General features: G+C 31.8%; 2 protein-coding genes across 2 annotated transcripts; both read right to left on the bottom strand.

The window, feature by feature from the left end:
* On the bottom strand, nucleotides 1-417 carry LOC109152532. The gene has a single exon (XM_019300230.1). It carries the CDS (start codon nucleotides 415-417, stop codon nucleotides 1-3), a length of 417 nt encoding a protein of 138 aa, XP_019155775.1.
* A 2432-nt stretch (nucleotides 418-2849) lies between these two features.
* On the bottom strand, nucleotides 2850-10801 carry LOC109152526 (serine/threonine-protein kinase BLUS1-like). The gene is made up of 20 exons (XM_019300226.1): nucleotides 10287-10801; nucleotides 8739-8993; nucleotides 8402-8526; nucleotides 8073-8117; nucleotides 7909-7990; nucleotides 7755-7823; nucleotides 7505-7675; nucleotides 7324-7389; nucleotides 5737-5805; nucleotides 5411-5533; nucleotides 5272-5330; nucleotides 4850-5041; nucleotides 4608-4663; nucleotides 4422-4516; nucleotides 4302-4343; nucleotides 4052-4174; nucleotides 3463-3511; nucleotides 3315-3364; nucleotides 3109-3170; nucleotides 2850-3023 (listed from the first exon to the last, which is right to left on the bottom strand). The coding sequence occupies exons 1-20, from the start codon at nucleotides 10443-10445 to the stop codon at nucleotides 2966-2968; spliced, it is 1950 nt and encodes a 649-aa protein (XP_019155771.1). The 5' UTR covers nucleotides 10446-10801; the 3' UTR covers nucleotides 2850-2965.
* Nucleotides 10802-15795: the final 4994 nt, after the last annotated feature.

The raw sequence follows: 15795 nt of genomic DNA, 5'->3' as shown, positions 1-15795 counted from the left end.
CTACAACAGTCCGAGGAGTGAGTCGAGCACCGTGTTCTTCGACTCAGTGGTCCCGATCTGGAGCCGAGTGATCAGATTCGTCGTCTCCGCCCTAATCGTCTCCCTCTTCGAATAACTACTCAACCAAACGGCGTCGTTTTCGCAGAGAACGCCGCTCTTGATAAGAACCTCGAGGTCCCTGCTAAGGCTATCGATTTTTGCGGGCAAGGAATAGATGTTGTTCTGCGTCTTGCGCTTCCCGCCGGGGAGGGTTGGGGTTGTGGCAGCGAACTGAAGAGACAGCCTGTCTGAAATGGTGGCGGAGAGTGACCGGAGAAGGTCCGCCGAGAGAGGGTTGTCATTGGCGGCGGAGGAGAGATCAGAGAGGTGAATCTGAAGGGCTGAGAGCTTTGTTCTGATCAAAGACCATTTTCCCATGAAGCTTTGGGTTTGAGTAATGGAATCAAGGAGGCACAGTAGTCACAATACTACTTCAGCTTGAAAGAATTCTAAATGGTCTTCGTGGCTCTTCGGAGACGAAAACAGGTCCACGAGGGGGAAGGGGTGGCCAGAAATTTTTTCTTTCTTTCTTTAAATTTAAAATAATTAAAATATTTTTTTTTCAAAAAAGTAATTTGTTTACCGCCATGTCATCTAATTACCAGGTCAATAGGTCACTTTGGGTTAAATTATTTTAATTTGTCATGTTCAAGGACCTAATTGTAACTTTTTTGAGTTGGATAGTCTAATTGTATTTTAGTGTCTAGTTCAATGGCCTATTTGATCCTTATTCCTATTTTCTTCAACGGCTGATGTGCCTTTTTGTGATATCAAATAAAGCCTATCATGGTAGTATTTATATGACTGTATGGAGTTGTAAGATGGGGTGGCATTTATGTATGTGTGAGTTTGAGTGATAAGATATGTGATATTTATAGATGGAATGGTTTGAAATATGGATATACGGTGGTGAGATACGTAAGTCCAAAAAATGAAACTATTTAAAAAAAAAAAAAAAAAAAAAGACGAAACTATTAAAAAAAATGACATTTGTTTTTTCGTCTCGTGAAGCCTTTATTGTCAGACTGACGAGACCCATCGAAAACTGATGTGTCTCGTCAGCTTTTTGTTTTTTTGCATTTCTCGTTGATGATCCAAAAACAATTCAGAAATTTCAAGAAACTCGTTTGAGACTTGCACTTCTAACATGTTAACTGAAAAATTAGAAAATAGAAAACAGAAAACAGTTTTCTGTTGGTAAACGACCCTTAAAGTCTCAAACGAATTTTTCCTAATTTTATATAAGTTTTAAAAATTTCTTATTATTGTCACTATTCCTTGAAAGTTGATTGTTTTAGTAAAAAACATGTGGGATACATCCCTGACATATTATCATTCCTAGTTCGAGCTAACAAGGGATGATAGAACAATGAAAGTATTCAACAACAAAAATTAAAATTAAAATTAAAATCGTAATTTAAAACATATAGAGTTAATACCTAAAATGGTCCCTCGACTATGCCATAATTATCAATTGAGTTAATACTCGAAATTGAGAAAAATCACTAAACGACTTTGGTGACCTAATATCGTCCCAGACTTTTGTGTTTCGCTCAATTTAGTCCCAGATTTTTGTGTTTTTGCTCAATTTAGTCCCTCATTTGATATTCTGTCCATTTGGTGTTAAATAAATAGACAATTCAGTAATTTTAATATTGGCATCTCTTTACTCATAGACATGTGAACTGCGAAATCCCTTTTTTTTTTACGAATTACTCCTAAAACTACGAATATAAAATTTGATTTGCAGGTCCGGGAGTAAATCTGGGTGTAATTCGTACAAGAAAGAGGAATTTTGCACTTGACAAGTTGAAAGTAAAGAGAGATCAATATTAACATTACTGAATTGTCCCTTAATTTAATACCAATTTGACGGAATAACAAATGGAGGACTAAATTGAGCGAAACACAAAAGTCTGGGACGATATTAGGTCACCAAAGTCGTTTAGGACGAAATTGAGAAAAACCACTATAGTCGAGGACGATTTTGGGTATTAACTCATTATCAATTTGGTCCTCAATTACCATTCTTACCCAATTAAGTCCTCAACTATGTAACTTTTACTCAATTAAGTTCTCAACTATATAATTCTTACCCAATTTAGTCCTCTGTATTAATTTGACTGTTTGTTGACTGTCAAAAGTCGGGATAAAATTATAATTTTACAAGATTTCTCCTTCCTCTCCATTTAGCAGCGCCAAACCATGCAGCAATACACTCCGATCAGATTTCGATCGTCAAAAAATCGTTGAAAATCAAATTCATGGGCTATCTGATGCACAACCACTACTTCGATACTAACAGGTTTAGAACCCAACCGGAGCTTATTGCCACATGGTTTATGGTTTAGCGCTGCTAAATGCAGAGGAAGGAGAAAACTTGTAAAATTACAACTTTATTTCCACTTTTGACAGTCAAATTGACAAAGGACTAAATTGGGTAAAAATTATATAGTTGAGGACTTAATTGGGTAAGAATGATAGTCGAGGACTAAATTGGTAATTACGACATAGTCGAGGGACTATTTTGGGTATTAACTCAAACATATATAACTAGTCGACAATAAAAGTGTGTACGGAGTAATTAAAAAATGCTGACATTGGGACCAACTTTAAGGCAACTAATAAATTTTAGTGAGTAGAGAAGACTCAAAAGTTAATAACCATATACAGGAATAACTGTTGGTTAATCTGCAGAAACTGGTAGAGATAATAAAAAGCATCTCGTCACCTATTAGCAAGGAACTAACTGTACATAAAATGTTAAAATTATAAGGAAAAAAAAAAAAAAAAAAAAAAAAAAAAAAAAAAAAAAGCATACTAAATAATTTCACATCCCTTACACTGCAGTCTACTTATTCTCTAAATTTTCCATTTCAATAACTTTGGATGTTGATTCTATATGTGGCAGGCAATATCACATCTCCTAAATCTGAGCATTATCTGTTTTGTATCTTTGAAGCTCTTCTTGGGCACATATGAGCCTGCAGATAAAAGGAAGACGGTTTCAGAGCAAGTAAATTGTATTGTGAAGAGAGAGTCATAAGAATGTGTGTAACCATAATATACCTCCATTGCAAATCGCTGATTTCACGAAGTAGTTCTTTCTCTTTGTCATGAGCTATCTCCAGCTAAAGGTAACAAGGGGAATGTGCAATTTTGTTGGTTGTATTAAAGAAGATGGTTAGAAACTTGAAGCCGTCTAGCAGGAGCATTTAAAGGAATGAAAACAGAAATGTAATGCCAAATGGACAGAATTATAGCAAAACGCGTACCAATGATTTCTCTGTTGCTCCGTGGTTCAGAGAAAGGGATCCAGAGTCCACTGCACAGGGTAGATGAATGTGCATTGAAGAGGGTAAAACTGTTTGCACAAGTTATAAATGAAATTCAAAGGAGTTTTAAATTTTTAATTGCTCCTACCTATGGGATCAGAACCAGTGGCTTGCCTCATCAGGCTAAGGATATTGTCCTGTGCAAAGATACAAACATCATACCTCTTATGCAAATGGGGAACTTCCAGGGCATGTTTACTAACTAAAAAATTCTCTAATTTTCAGAAGAAAAAATATAAAATATGTTTTTTAATTAATTATTTTCCAACTTCATAAAATTTTGTTTATAACCACCAATCTACCAATACAATCACACGTCATCACCTACGTACGTACCTACCACCAAATTCCTAATCTCACCCCAACCTAGTACCCCCACCCCCACCTCTACTTCCAACTATTTACCCATTATTGCTATCACTACGTACATATCAAGCGCCACCCCGTCTCCCTACCAACCACACATCACCACTATTTATTGATCACTGAAAGAAACAATCAAAATTCAAATAAATCTATATTTTACAAATTAGAAATTGTTTGGATTTGAACAAATTTCTTAGTTTTCGAATAGAAAATGAGAACTAGAAAAATTTTAGAAAACTAGAGATAGACAATTGATAACATTTTCTGCTACTAAACAGGCTTAAATGTTTCAATTTCTGACCAATGCCTACCCTTTGAATAATATTTGTCTGCAAAATATTTTGCAATGTTCTGAAAAATGAATGAACAGGAATATTTGGTGCCATGGACTCTGGTGCGAATGATTGAGACACAGATGGATGCTGTGTAAATGCCTGCATCAAACCAGGAATCAAGCGTAAAAGATCTTTTTTAATCTCCTTTCTGTACAACTAAGTTTGTTCAAACTCAAGCATGAATGTTTTGATAGTAGGAAAGTTCAGGCTGAGGGATGTGACCAACCTGCACACTGTGGCTTTTTGGTAGCATTGGAGTTGGAGGAACCTATGGGAAGAAATTATGTGTAAAAGCAATTTTCATCTATCAATAGTATTGGGAAAACATAAATGGTTATGAATTCACCTTTTCTAAATCAACATTCTCAGAGGTAACTTTGAAACGTCCTTTTTGCTGAACAATAGGGCACTTTGTCTTATCATCAGAATCTTCACCATTTGCTGCATTCATTAGTTTGTGATTCAATGAATAACCTAAATCATGTACCAAATATTTTTAAAACTAAAATGAGAATAAAACATGGTAACTCACCTGATGTTCTACTAGTTCTATTAATGGCTTCAGCTGGTGCATCATTGCAAGGTGAGCTGTAATTAGGTGAACATTTATCACTGAGACTGTAGAAATGGATTGTCTCTAGAAATACATACTGCTTCATAAGAACTCATAAAGAATACTATGGATCAATTTTAAAAACAAAGGGAAAAGTACAAAACAAAATTTGGGTACTTGATATGAAACACTGAAGAAAAACAAAAGGGAAATATACCTACCAAAATTCATTTCTTTGGTTTGAATTTGTAGGGGAGCTCTCAGTTAATTTTCCATCAACCTCCTGCTCAGATTTGACAGGTAAATTCCTTTCGAGTAAGTTGTCATAAGAAGGAGATGAACTTCTTGAAATATGGTTGTCCTGGAATGAACTAGCAAGACTGACATCATCATCTGATTTTTCACATTTAGCTCTGTAAATTAAAAGCAAGGCAAGTTACACACTAAACTACAGTCAATAAAGCTAAGTTATGCAAAGTAGATGGGCAGTGCCCAAAATGCTCATATTAAACCACCATACTCCCATACAATTATAATTTACCAGACTTCATAGGAGAAGGTGCATGCGTTTATATAATATCAATGTTTGATTGCAGAAACATTATACAAGAATATTTAGAAAGATTTATGAAAAGACACATACATGTTACAAGCTGATGTTGGGTCCACGGGAGAAAGAGGAGCAGATAGGTTGTAATCATCCTGTCAATACAAAACATTTTAGGAGAAAATACACCAGAACAGCATCCTAGTCAAAACTGTAAAAATAGAAATTGGCATACAGTTTCTGCATTATCTGAAGATCGACTTAAAAATGAAGACTGGTGTTGAAGTTTCTTTCCACTAGTGTCCAGAGATACTAGAGAATTTGAGCTCGCAACAGAAAGGATTTCTTCATCTGGAATCTGAAAGGTGAAAAAGGAAAAGAGAGCTATTTTGGAATTAAATCAACTATACTTGTTAACAAAATGAACAAAAAGTATTCAAAATGTTACTTGAACTTCCCAATGCAAAACCCAATATGCCTTTGCCAATTGAGTTAAATTAATTTTCCCTTGAGATAACTTAGAGATGAATATTCATTAGAATGCACAACAATTGACTATACCAAAGAAGCCTGGGCCTTGAGATCTTCAAGGTTGAAGTTCCAGCTGCTTATCCCACGTTTATACTCATTCTGCACATGTTTTCAAGCAAATAGAGATCTGAGAAATTAATAAGTGTAACAAAAGTAAACATGGGTGTAATAAAGAAAAGTTAAAAGGTTTTTAAATCATTCTGTAGTGTTGGAAAGAGAACAAAATGAGAGAAAAAGAAATCATAACCATAAGCAAGAAAATAACCTAGACAATCCATAGTCTATAAATTAGGAAAAGAGCTACATATTATCATGCAATTAATCTTAAAGAATGGATTCTGTTGAAATATAGAAAGTTGAAATCCTACTGTAACCTAAGTACCTAACCCATTATTTAGGCCCAAAACATCATACTTCTATATAAGCATGTATCTCTCTTAGAATGTACACAATACAATGTTATTATCATTAGTATTATACATCCATATCCTTTGGATTTCATATATTTAGCTTCCGTCTAATTGGTGGGTAGTGGCCATTGGCCATTGGCCGGCCATTCATTAGGCCTTTTAATCCTTCAATTTCAACAGATTAATTGTGTCTACTATGCTTCCCTAAGCTGCCAGGATGTTTCATTACTTGAAAGGATGTATTTTACTATGCTTATAATCAACTAGGCATGTATTTATTATGTTTACAATAGTCAACTGGAACTTTCTCAGTCAGCTTAATACTGATACTCCAATATTACAATATTTTAGTACATTGATGAGTTTGTGTTCTCTCTTTTAATAGCAACAAAGGTCATGTAATGTACAAAAATTAGGTTCTCTGTACCCTGAAGGATCAAACTGTTTTGGAGTTTAGAAAAGCACTTTTCAGTCATCACCTAGTATACTTTGGAAACCAAACTGCCACAAATTTTCTGTTTGTTCATATGAATACGACAAAGAGTAAATGGCAGTTTTAAGAAAAAGAAATTTTTTTTTAACCTATAATTGATGCCTAATACTAAAGTTAAGCTGTAAGAATTGCAAATCATAAATACAAATATTAGCAAAAAAAAAAAAAAAAAACACTGAGAATAAGCAAGCAACATAAAAGGATTGTCATCTCAAAAAGAAATCTACAGAAACCAAAATATACCCAATCATATAGAAATCTCAAAAAATAAAAGCTATTCCTGCAGACTGCCAACATCATAGGTAAAGCAGTTAAAATAACTTTGACCATAAACCAAATGAAACAATCCCCAAAACCCCTCTGAACTTCCAATAACCAACATGCTATTATCTTGACACATAGTTTTTCAAACATACTCATAATAGTCATCTCAAATATAATGTAATATATATAACACTAAACGACATCAAGAATAGACAAAATTTAACAAGTTAAACTTGAAAATTTTTCTCAGACTGGAATATTTGGGAGAAATAACCAACTAAATACAAAAATTAGCAAAAAAGAAAACCTGAGAATAAGCAATCAACATAAAAGGATTATAGTGCTACAAAATACATTTGTGGGCATTGCTTTAGTGTGAAGAAGTTTGAGAATCAAGGTACTCTCTTTTATTTGACCTGTTAGATTGGTTATGAATATCAGAAATCAAACCTGAGATATTTCTTCTTTTTGTCCATCTGGTATTTCCTTTTGTGCCAACATTTGTTCTTCTTTCTTCTACATTAAGTGGGCAGAATCTACAATTAGTATAGAGTACAAAACAGAGGCAACAATATGGACAGAGCATTTCTCAATTAAGGAAACAAACTGAAACACATGCATCAGAGCTAACCTTCAATTCCCTAATCCGATCACCAAGAGCTGGCAAGCCATCTAACAATCTTCGTGCTATATAATCATTTGACCGAGCTTGCTTAAAGAAAGAATGTTTCGACAACTTCTTAGCTGAAGGTCTTTTTGAAGGCTCTTTTACCAAGCAACTAGCAATCATTTGCTTAAATGACTAAGATAAGAAAACAAATAAAACAAGTCAATTTACTTATTCCTAAACAATTCCCAAAAGATGTTTCTTAGCAAAATACCTTGGAGAACTTCTTGTCCCTTTCGTAATCAAGGCCAGGAGGTGCATTTTGCAGTGTCATTAACAGCACCTGATTAATGAGTAATGTAACAAATATTAATGATATGGTAAGGCTCCAAAAGACATGAACACAAAGCTTTTGCTTTGACTATCACCTTCATTGGAGGATACTTTGAGAAAGGTGCATGGCCGTGGGCAAGTTCTAAAGCAGTAATACCAAAAGACCAAATATCTGCTCTGAAAGAAGAGAGAAGAAAACGATAGGTACATCTATATCAATACATTTCATAATGATTGAAACAAAGGGAAAAGCACTTACTTGAAATCATAACCATGCAACTGTTCCATAACCTCTGGTGCCATCCTGAAAAATAAATTAGTTGATAATGACAAAGAAATTAGTATCCATGTCATCCAACACAGAAGTCAGAGGATTAAAGTGATGAGGATTTGGTTAAGCATCAATACCACTAAGCATGGAAATTCAAAACACACCAAAATGCCATAAACCTCAAACTAGTGCAACAGAAGATAATGTTTGTGTGTACATGTGTGTATAACAAAAACATTATACCAATATAGAGCTTAAACCTCAAACTAGTGCTGTACATGTGTGTATAACAAACATTATACCAATATAGAGCTTACCAACAAGGAGTACCAACAAATGTATTTCTCATGCGTGTTCTGTCACCCGAATCAAACAAACAAGCAGACACACCAAAATCGCCAAGCTTAATTCCTCCCCGTGCATCAATAAGAATGTTTCCAGCCTGAGGATGGTTAATAAAACAAAGGACACAAGAAGAATTTACTCCTTTGGCATTATCTTAACTAACTTTCCGCTACTTGTCAATAGCTATGTCATCATTAGATCTGTATATCTCCTTGGTCACATTAGCTTCACTCATTGATCCAAATAGGGGAAGAAATTGACATAATACATGCATAAAAATTTGAGCATAAGCAATATGTAAAAACTCACTTTCACATCTCTGTGAATGTGGCCATGTTGATGAAGATACTCTAAACCCTTCAATATTTCACGCAGTATTGTTGCAATGACAACCTCTTCTAAACCATCTGGATAAACAGCCTTTAAAATATGAAGACACGAACCCCCAGCCATGAAAGGCATGACAACCCACAAATTATGATCACTGACAAAGGAGCAATGAGATTTAAGAACATTGGGATGGTCTACTAAGACCATTGTCTGTGCTTCTCGGAAGACATTACTCTGTTTCAGAAAGCAAGAATCAGATAAACAGAACTTTTGTCATACAACACCATAAATAATCAGTTAACCTTTATTTATTTTTTTAAAGCAATATTGCAGAACAAAAAGAATATTATGCAAGTTACAGGAATACAAGAAAAACTTGCAGGGACCAATGAAACAATTTTGAATAAGACCATAGTAGGAAGGTAATTACACATTTTTTTTTGGTGAAGAGGTAATTACACATTATAAAATAGGTCTATTTGCTACAGCTGTTAACAAACCAAACATGAACGAGGCAGAGGTTGTTCGTGTTGGTTTGTTAAGATTTTTGGAGTGTTCGTGTTCGTTTATTAAGTGTTCATTAGTGTTCATTAACATTCACAAACATGTTCTTTAATATTTGAAGAACACGTCCATGAATGCTAAATAAACAAACACATACGCATGTTCATAATCATAATTCATTTATGAACAAGAAAAGTCTATGTTCATGAACAATAACCAAACAAATAACATAACTACTATGAAAGTAATACAAATAAGTCCAAAAGAAGATATCAAAGTGAAAATACCAGTCCCAAGAAAAAAAAGAACACACACACACACAAAATTTGTTTGTTAACATTACAAGCCAAAAACATAAAAACTTAAAACATAAGATATTTAGATTCCACATCCGGCATCCCAATAAAATTAATAAAGTAGTATAATTGTATAATCTTAATATATATATATATATATATATATATATATATATATATATATATATATATATATATATGACTCTAATTGTTTATTATCCGAGCTCTAAAATTTGTTCATGTATGTTTGTAAAATTCCCTATTATTTGCTCTTCTCCATTCGGTTATAGACACTGCATTTTTCAAAATATTCTTTCACCTTATTCAAGGTGTCTCTAGCAAGCCAAACAGGGATGGAACCTGGAAAGGAGCTATAGTATTAAAAATCAAAAGAAATTCAAAGAACAAGTGATATAATTTCGAACATATAAAATTATTTTTTAATATTTCAATTGAAAGCTGTGTAAACAATATAACTTGAAAACAACAATACTCCGTAGGATCCAAGTCACCTTGTCATCCATTTATAATTCCCAACTATTTGGTACAAAGTACGTCTAATACGGAGTATAATGCAATAAACTTTCCAACAAATAAATATGAAGAATCAAATTCCATCACCATCATATTGCTTAACACCGGCTGAAAACATTTGTTGCACAGAATAAAGTTGGTGGATTCCACAATAAAAACACATTATCGTGAGCAAAAAATAAATAACTATTACCAGATCACAGTTATCGCGTTCGAAGTCAAGGATTTTGACGGCGACAACCTCATTCGTAGGAATACAGAGAGCGCGATGAACAGAGGCGCTGACTCCTTGCCCTATCTCCTCATACAGCGTGTAATGCTCCGCTCCAATCGGATACTTCTTCTTATCCATGATTCCAAGCCCTATCAACGCCTCTACAGATCAAAACACCGATTTCCGCAACAAAACCTTGACCGGAACACCTTACCGGTGATCCATTCGAATTGTGAACAAAATGCTTCGAGAATTGGTAATAAGCAATGCGAATTTTAGATTTTTTTGGTTGGTTGGTTAGCTGATGAATTGGGAAGTATTAAATAAAATATCTAATTCAATGAAGAAAGGGAGAGAGAGAGAGAAGAAAAAGAAAAGGTGGAAGAGAGCGGCATTGATGATGATGACGAAGGTTGTTCTCCCCCGCTTTCTCGTGAAAAGGGAGAGAAAAAAGAGCGCCAGTAACGGACTGCGGATGGAAGCCTTTTTGTATAAGGTATATCCCGCCACTTGCCTCCTTTTACATAATTTAGCTCATTCTTCCCGACTTTGCGGGGTTGAAAAACTTATATTAATTACACTTTGACTATTATTAAAGATCATGCCAATTTCATATAAAATATCCCTTTAATGCTAAATATATACATCATAAATGATATTACAATCTTCTTCTTTTTTTTTCTTTTTTTTCATTTTTTTTTTGTGGGGGGACAAAAATGATACAATCCCTTCAAATCTGGAAATTATATTGTAATGTAAATGTAAATTATGATTCGAAATAGTGTCATTTTATATTAAGTTCTTAACATTGTTAATCAATGTATCTTCTTTAATAATATTTATTGTGTAATATGTTAATTATATTTATTCTATACTAGTCATAAATACACATCATGTACGATTGAAGAATGCCTAATAAACAACAGAAAGTTTGTAAAATTAAATGACCAAAATACAAAAAAGTAACATTAATATTATAAATATTAGAAGATTGAATTTTAACTTTTTGATGATATGGTATATTATTATTTAGCATGAGTTTTTAAAAATGCATTGAATTAGTAGATCTTTTATTTCAAAAGGATTATATTTAGATTTTAGCAAATGCAATTTATATAATTGATTTATTTTTATTTTAGTTATATATATATATATATATATATATATATATATATATATATATATATATATATATATACATACTAGTATTTTCTCTCGTGCGTTGCACGAAATGAATTTGTTATAATATTTTTAGAATATTTAGATCGATATACGATTATATAAATTATAATAACGAATATTATATAGTGCAATTGATGAAATGGGTTCGATCGATTATGTTTTCTGATGTTATCCTTACTTGAATTCGAGCACATAATTGCACAATTAACAATGCGATGCACGGATACAATTTTTTATTATATACTAGTATTTTCACTCGTGCGTTGCACGGACTAGATTTGTTATAATATTTTAAGAATATTTCGATCGATATATAATTGTATAAATTATAACATCGAATATTATATAGTGCAATTGAAAAATTGAGTTGGATCGATTATGTTTTTTGATGTTATCATTGCTTGAATTCGAGAAAATAATTATCCAATTAATAGCTAACGTGTAGATATACGCATCCGGTGCTGAAAGTTTAGAGAGTTTATATATCAGTGTTTAAGATTTGTATTAATTGGGCTAATTAGCTCGTTGTCTAGTAACTTAGTTGTAGAAATTATTTTGTACGGAAGATATATATTTTCTATATATATATATATATATATATATATATATATATATATATATATATATATATATATATATATATATATATATATATATATAGCAATTTTGTCACCTTTCTCAGTAGTTGATATATATAGCAATTTTGTCACCTTTCTCAGTAGTTGCTATTGGATCGGGTCCACACTTCAACAGAAACTGTGCCAGAATATCAATCTCAGACAAACCGTCGTTACAACCCCTGCAATCCCATCTCCAATGTCTATAATCCATTTTGAAAACCAATCAACCGTCTGTCTATTTTCCTCTAAAGCTAAGCTCTGTAGTCTCAAGTTATTCGTGAGCCTCAATACCTTGCAATTTGTCCGAGGTAAGAAGAATTAATAGTGGCTCCGACAACTATTGGTCTCGTTTCTTTCCGAATAACGGGAAGAATTCATCTAAAATCGCCGCCCAAAACTACTGTATTTCCACCAAATGTCTTTTCAACACTACCCGGTATGGCAAACCTCGATAAATTCCTCATGGTTTTCGGGGCTTCGTCCCATATTATCAATTTGCTCCTTATTATAAACTCAGCAAGGTCATTGCATTGCGATGTATTGCACGTGGAATCTTCGTTCAAAGAGAGTGGTATAGCAAATCTGGAATGTGTCGTCTTGCCTCCCGGCAAGAGCAACGTTGTTATTCCACTCGAAGCAACGTTGAGAACAATATCACCGCGGCCCCTTATCTTTGGCGATAACGTTCTCCACACGAACGTCTTGCATATTCCTCCGTAACCATACACAAAGAACAATTCACATCCATTAGAATCAATATCATTCATCACAAATTCGTAGACATTCTTATGCTCATCCGTCAATTGTGTTACCAACGTTTCATGCTCCTGCCATCAACGATTCCTTGTCATACGCCAATTCTTCGGCTATCAGCATGTTTTCCATCAAAACCCATGCTGCTTTCGTCTGGAATTGACATTTCTGAAAAATCCCTCAGACTCTTCCCTCACAAAGATAGCAACTTCTTCAACTCCACCAGAGGCAGCTGTTTCATATCCGAATCCGATAACACCAACTTTTATTAATAATATAGATTAATTAATATTCATATTAGGTATAACGAGAAAGTTGAAGGGGATGATTTGACTTTTATTAATAGTATAGGTTGGTGTAAAATCAGTATTCGAATTATTATTATTGGTGTAAATAATAATTAATAAATCATTAGTTCCTTATAAAATTACATAATAATTAATAAATCATTAGTTCCTTATAAAATTACATAATAATTAATAAATCATTATTTCCTTATAAAATTACGTTATTACGCAGAATTTCCAATGAATATTATCAATTAATAGATATTAGTTAATTTTCATATAACATTTTGTTACCAATAAGAAGCCAGAGACAAAAACAGACTCCATTAGTCAACAATAAGGTGAAATAGCAGAAATACCTTAGAAGAACAGAAAATAATCGATGAAAGAATTGTTCACGATTAAGAGAGTATTTATAGTGCAATTTCAAGATTATTATTTGTAGAAATAAGGATGCATGTTTCATGTACAATTGTATTAAGGTTAGGAAAGTATTTATAGTGTAATTTCAATCAATATTATTATTTGGAGATTCAGTAAAATAATAAGTAGTTAGAATTGTATTACGGATAAGAAAGTATTTATACTGTAATATTAATCTTTTTTTTTTGCTAAATACTGTAATATTAATCTAAATTATTGCAATTTCAATATTATTATTTGTAGAAATATTGGTGCATGTTTAATGTAAAATTGTATTAAGGTTAGGAAAATAATTATAGTGTAATTTCAATCAATATTATTATTTGGGGATTCGGTAAAATAATAAGTAAAATTGTATTACGGATAGGAAAGTATTTATACTGTAACTTTTTTCTAAAATTATTGCAACTTCTATATTATAATTTGAAGAAATAATGATGCATGTTTCATCTACAATTGTACTAAAGTTAGAAAAGTATTTATAGTGTAATTTCAATCAATATTATTATTTAGAGATTTTGTAAAATCTATACTATATATATAAAAAACAAAATCCTGAAATTTTAACTTCCCGCTCAATTCTTAAAAATCTATCTTCCTAATAAAATATATTGATTTCTACTTTTCCATTCGTACAATAATTCTAGGTTAAAATTCTATTCTAATATTATAAAATAGTGTAATACAATTCCTATTATAATGTATACTATGTATTAAAACAAAATCCTGAAATTTTAACTTCCCGCCCAATTCCTAAAAAATCTCTCTTTCCTAATAAAATATATTGATTTCTACTTTCCCATTCGCATAATAATTCCGGGTTAAAATTCTATTCTAATATTATAAAATAGTGTAATACAATTCCTATTGTAATCTATACTATATATTAAAACAAAATCCTAAAATTTTAACTTCCCGCCCAATTCATAAAAAATCTCTCTTCCTAATAAAATATATTGATTTCTACTTTCCCATTTGTACAATAATTCTGGGTTAAAATTATATTCTAATATTATAAAATAGTGTAATATAATTCATATTGTAATCTATACTATATATAAAAACAAAATCCTGAAATTTTAACTTCCCGCCCAATAGGAATTGTATAGATTATTGTTATATTATTATTGTGACTCACGGTCATTATATACTAACAGAACTTGAAAAGAAACTAATAATAATAATAATAATAATAATAATAATAATAATAATAATAATAAGAAGAAGAAGAAGAAGAAGAAGAAGAAGAAGAAGAAGAAGAAGAAGAAGAAGAAGAAGAAGAAGAAGAAGAAGAAGAAGAAGAAGAAGAAGAAGAATATTAACGTAAGAATTATAACATAGAATAAATCGTAATAATTAATAAATATAGTCTAGGATTAAATTTGGAATTGTCAGGATTGATAAGCGACCTCTGGCGAAATTAACTTTTAAATAATTATATATTGATTTAAATATTCTTAATATATTACAACAATTCCATTCCGTGCATCACACGGGTGAAAATACTAGTAATAAGTAGAATTGTAGTACGGGCAGGAGAGTTTTTTTTTTTTTTTTTTTTTTTTTTACCGATTCCTTTCCATTATTCCTTATTATTATTAAGTGTTTAGACGGGAAGTTGCAAAAGTATGATTTTTGTTTTTATTAGTAGTATAGATAGATTACGTTGCAGGGAAGTATATGTATTGCATTATTACGATTAGTAATTTTAATCTAGAATTGTATTACGAATAGGGAAGTAGGAAAGAATATATTGTATTAGGAATTATATTACCATATTTTAATGTAAAATTATAGTACGAATAGAAATTGTATTACCATATTTTACATTATTACATAAACCTTAAATAGTACAAGAGTGTTTTGGGCAGAAAGTCGAAGTGGAGGATTTTACTTTTATTAATAGTATAGAAGTATAGATATATATTGGTGTAAAATCAGTATTCGAATTTATATTATTGGTGTAAATAAAAATTAATAAATTATTATTTCCTTATAAATTTACGTTATTACACGGAATTTTCAAAGAATATTACCAATTAATAAATATTAGTTAATTTCCATATAATCTATACTATATATAATAACGAAATCCTGAAATTTTAACTTCCCTCCAAATTCCTAAAAAATCTCTCTTCCTAATAAAATATATTGATTTCTACTTTCCCATTCGTACAATAATTCTGCGTTAAAATTATATTCTAATATTATAAAATTATGTAA

This window comes from Ipomoea nil, unplaced genomic scaffold (assembly GCF_001879475.1).
Source record: "Ipomoea nil cultivar Tokyo-kokei standard unplaced genomic scaffold, Asagao_1.1 scaffold2426, whole genome shotgun sequence".
In the NCBI taxonomy this organism is placed as follows: domain Eukaryota; kingdom Viridiplantae; phylum Streptophyta; class Magnoliopsida; order Solanales; family Convolvulaceae; genus Ipomoea; species Ipomoea nil.
This window is presented reverse-complemented; position numbering and strand designations above follow the sequence as displayed.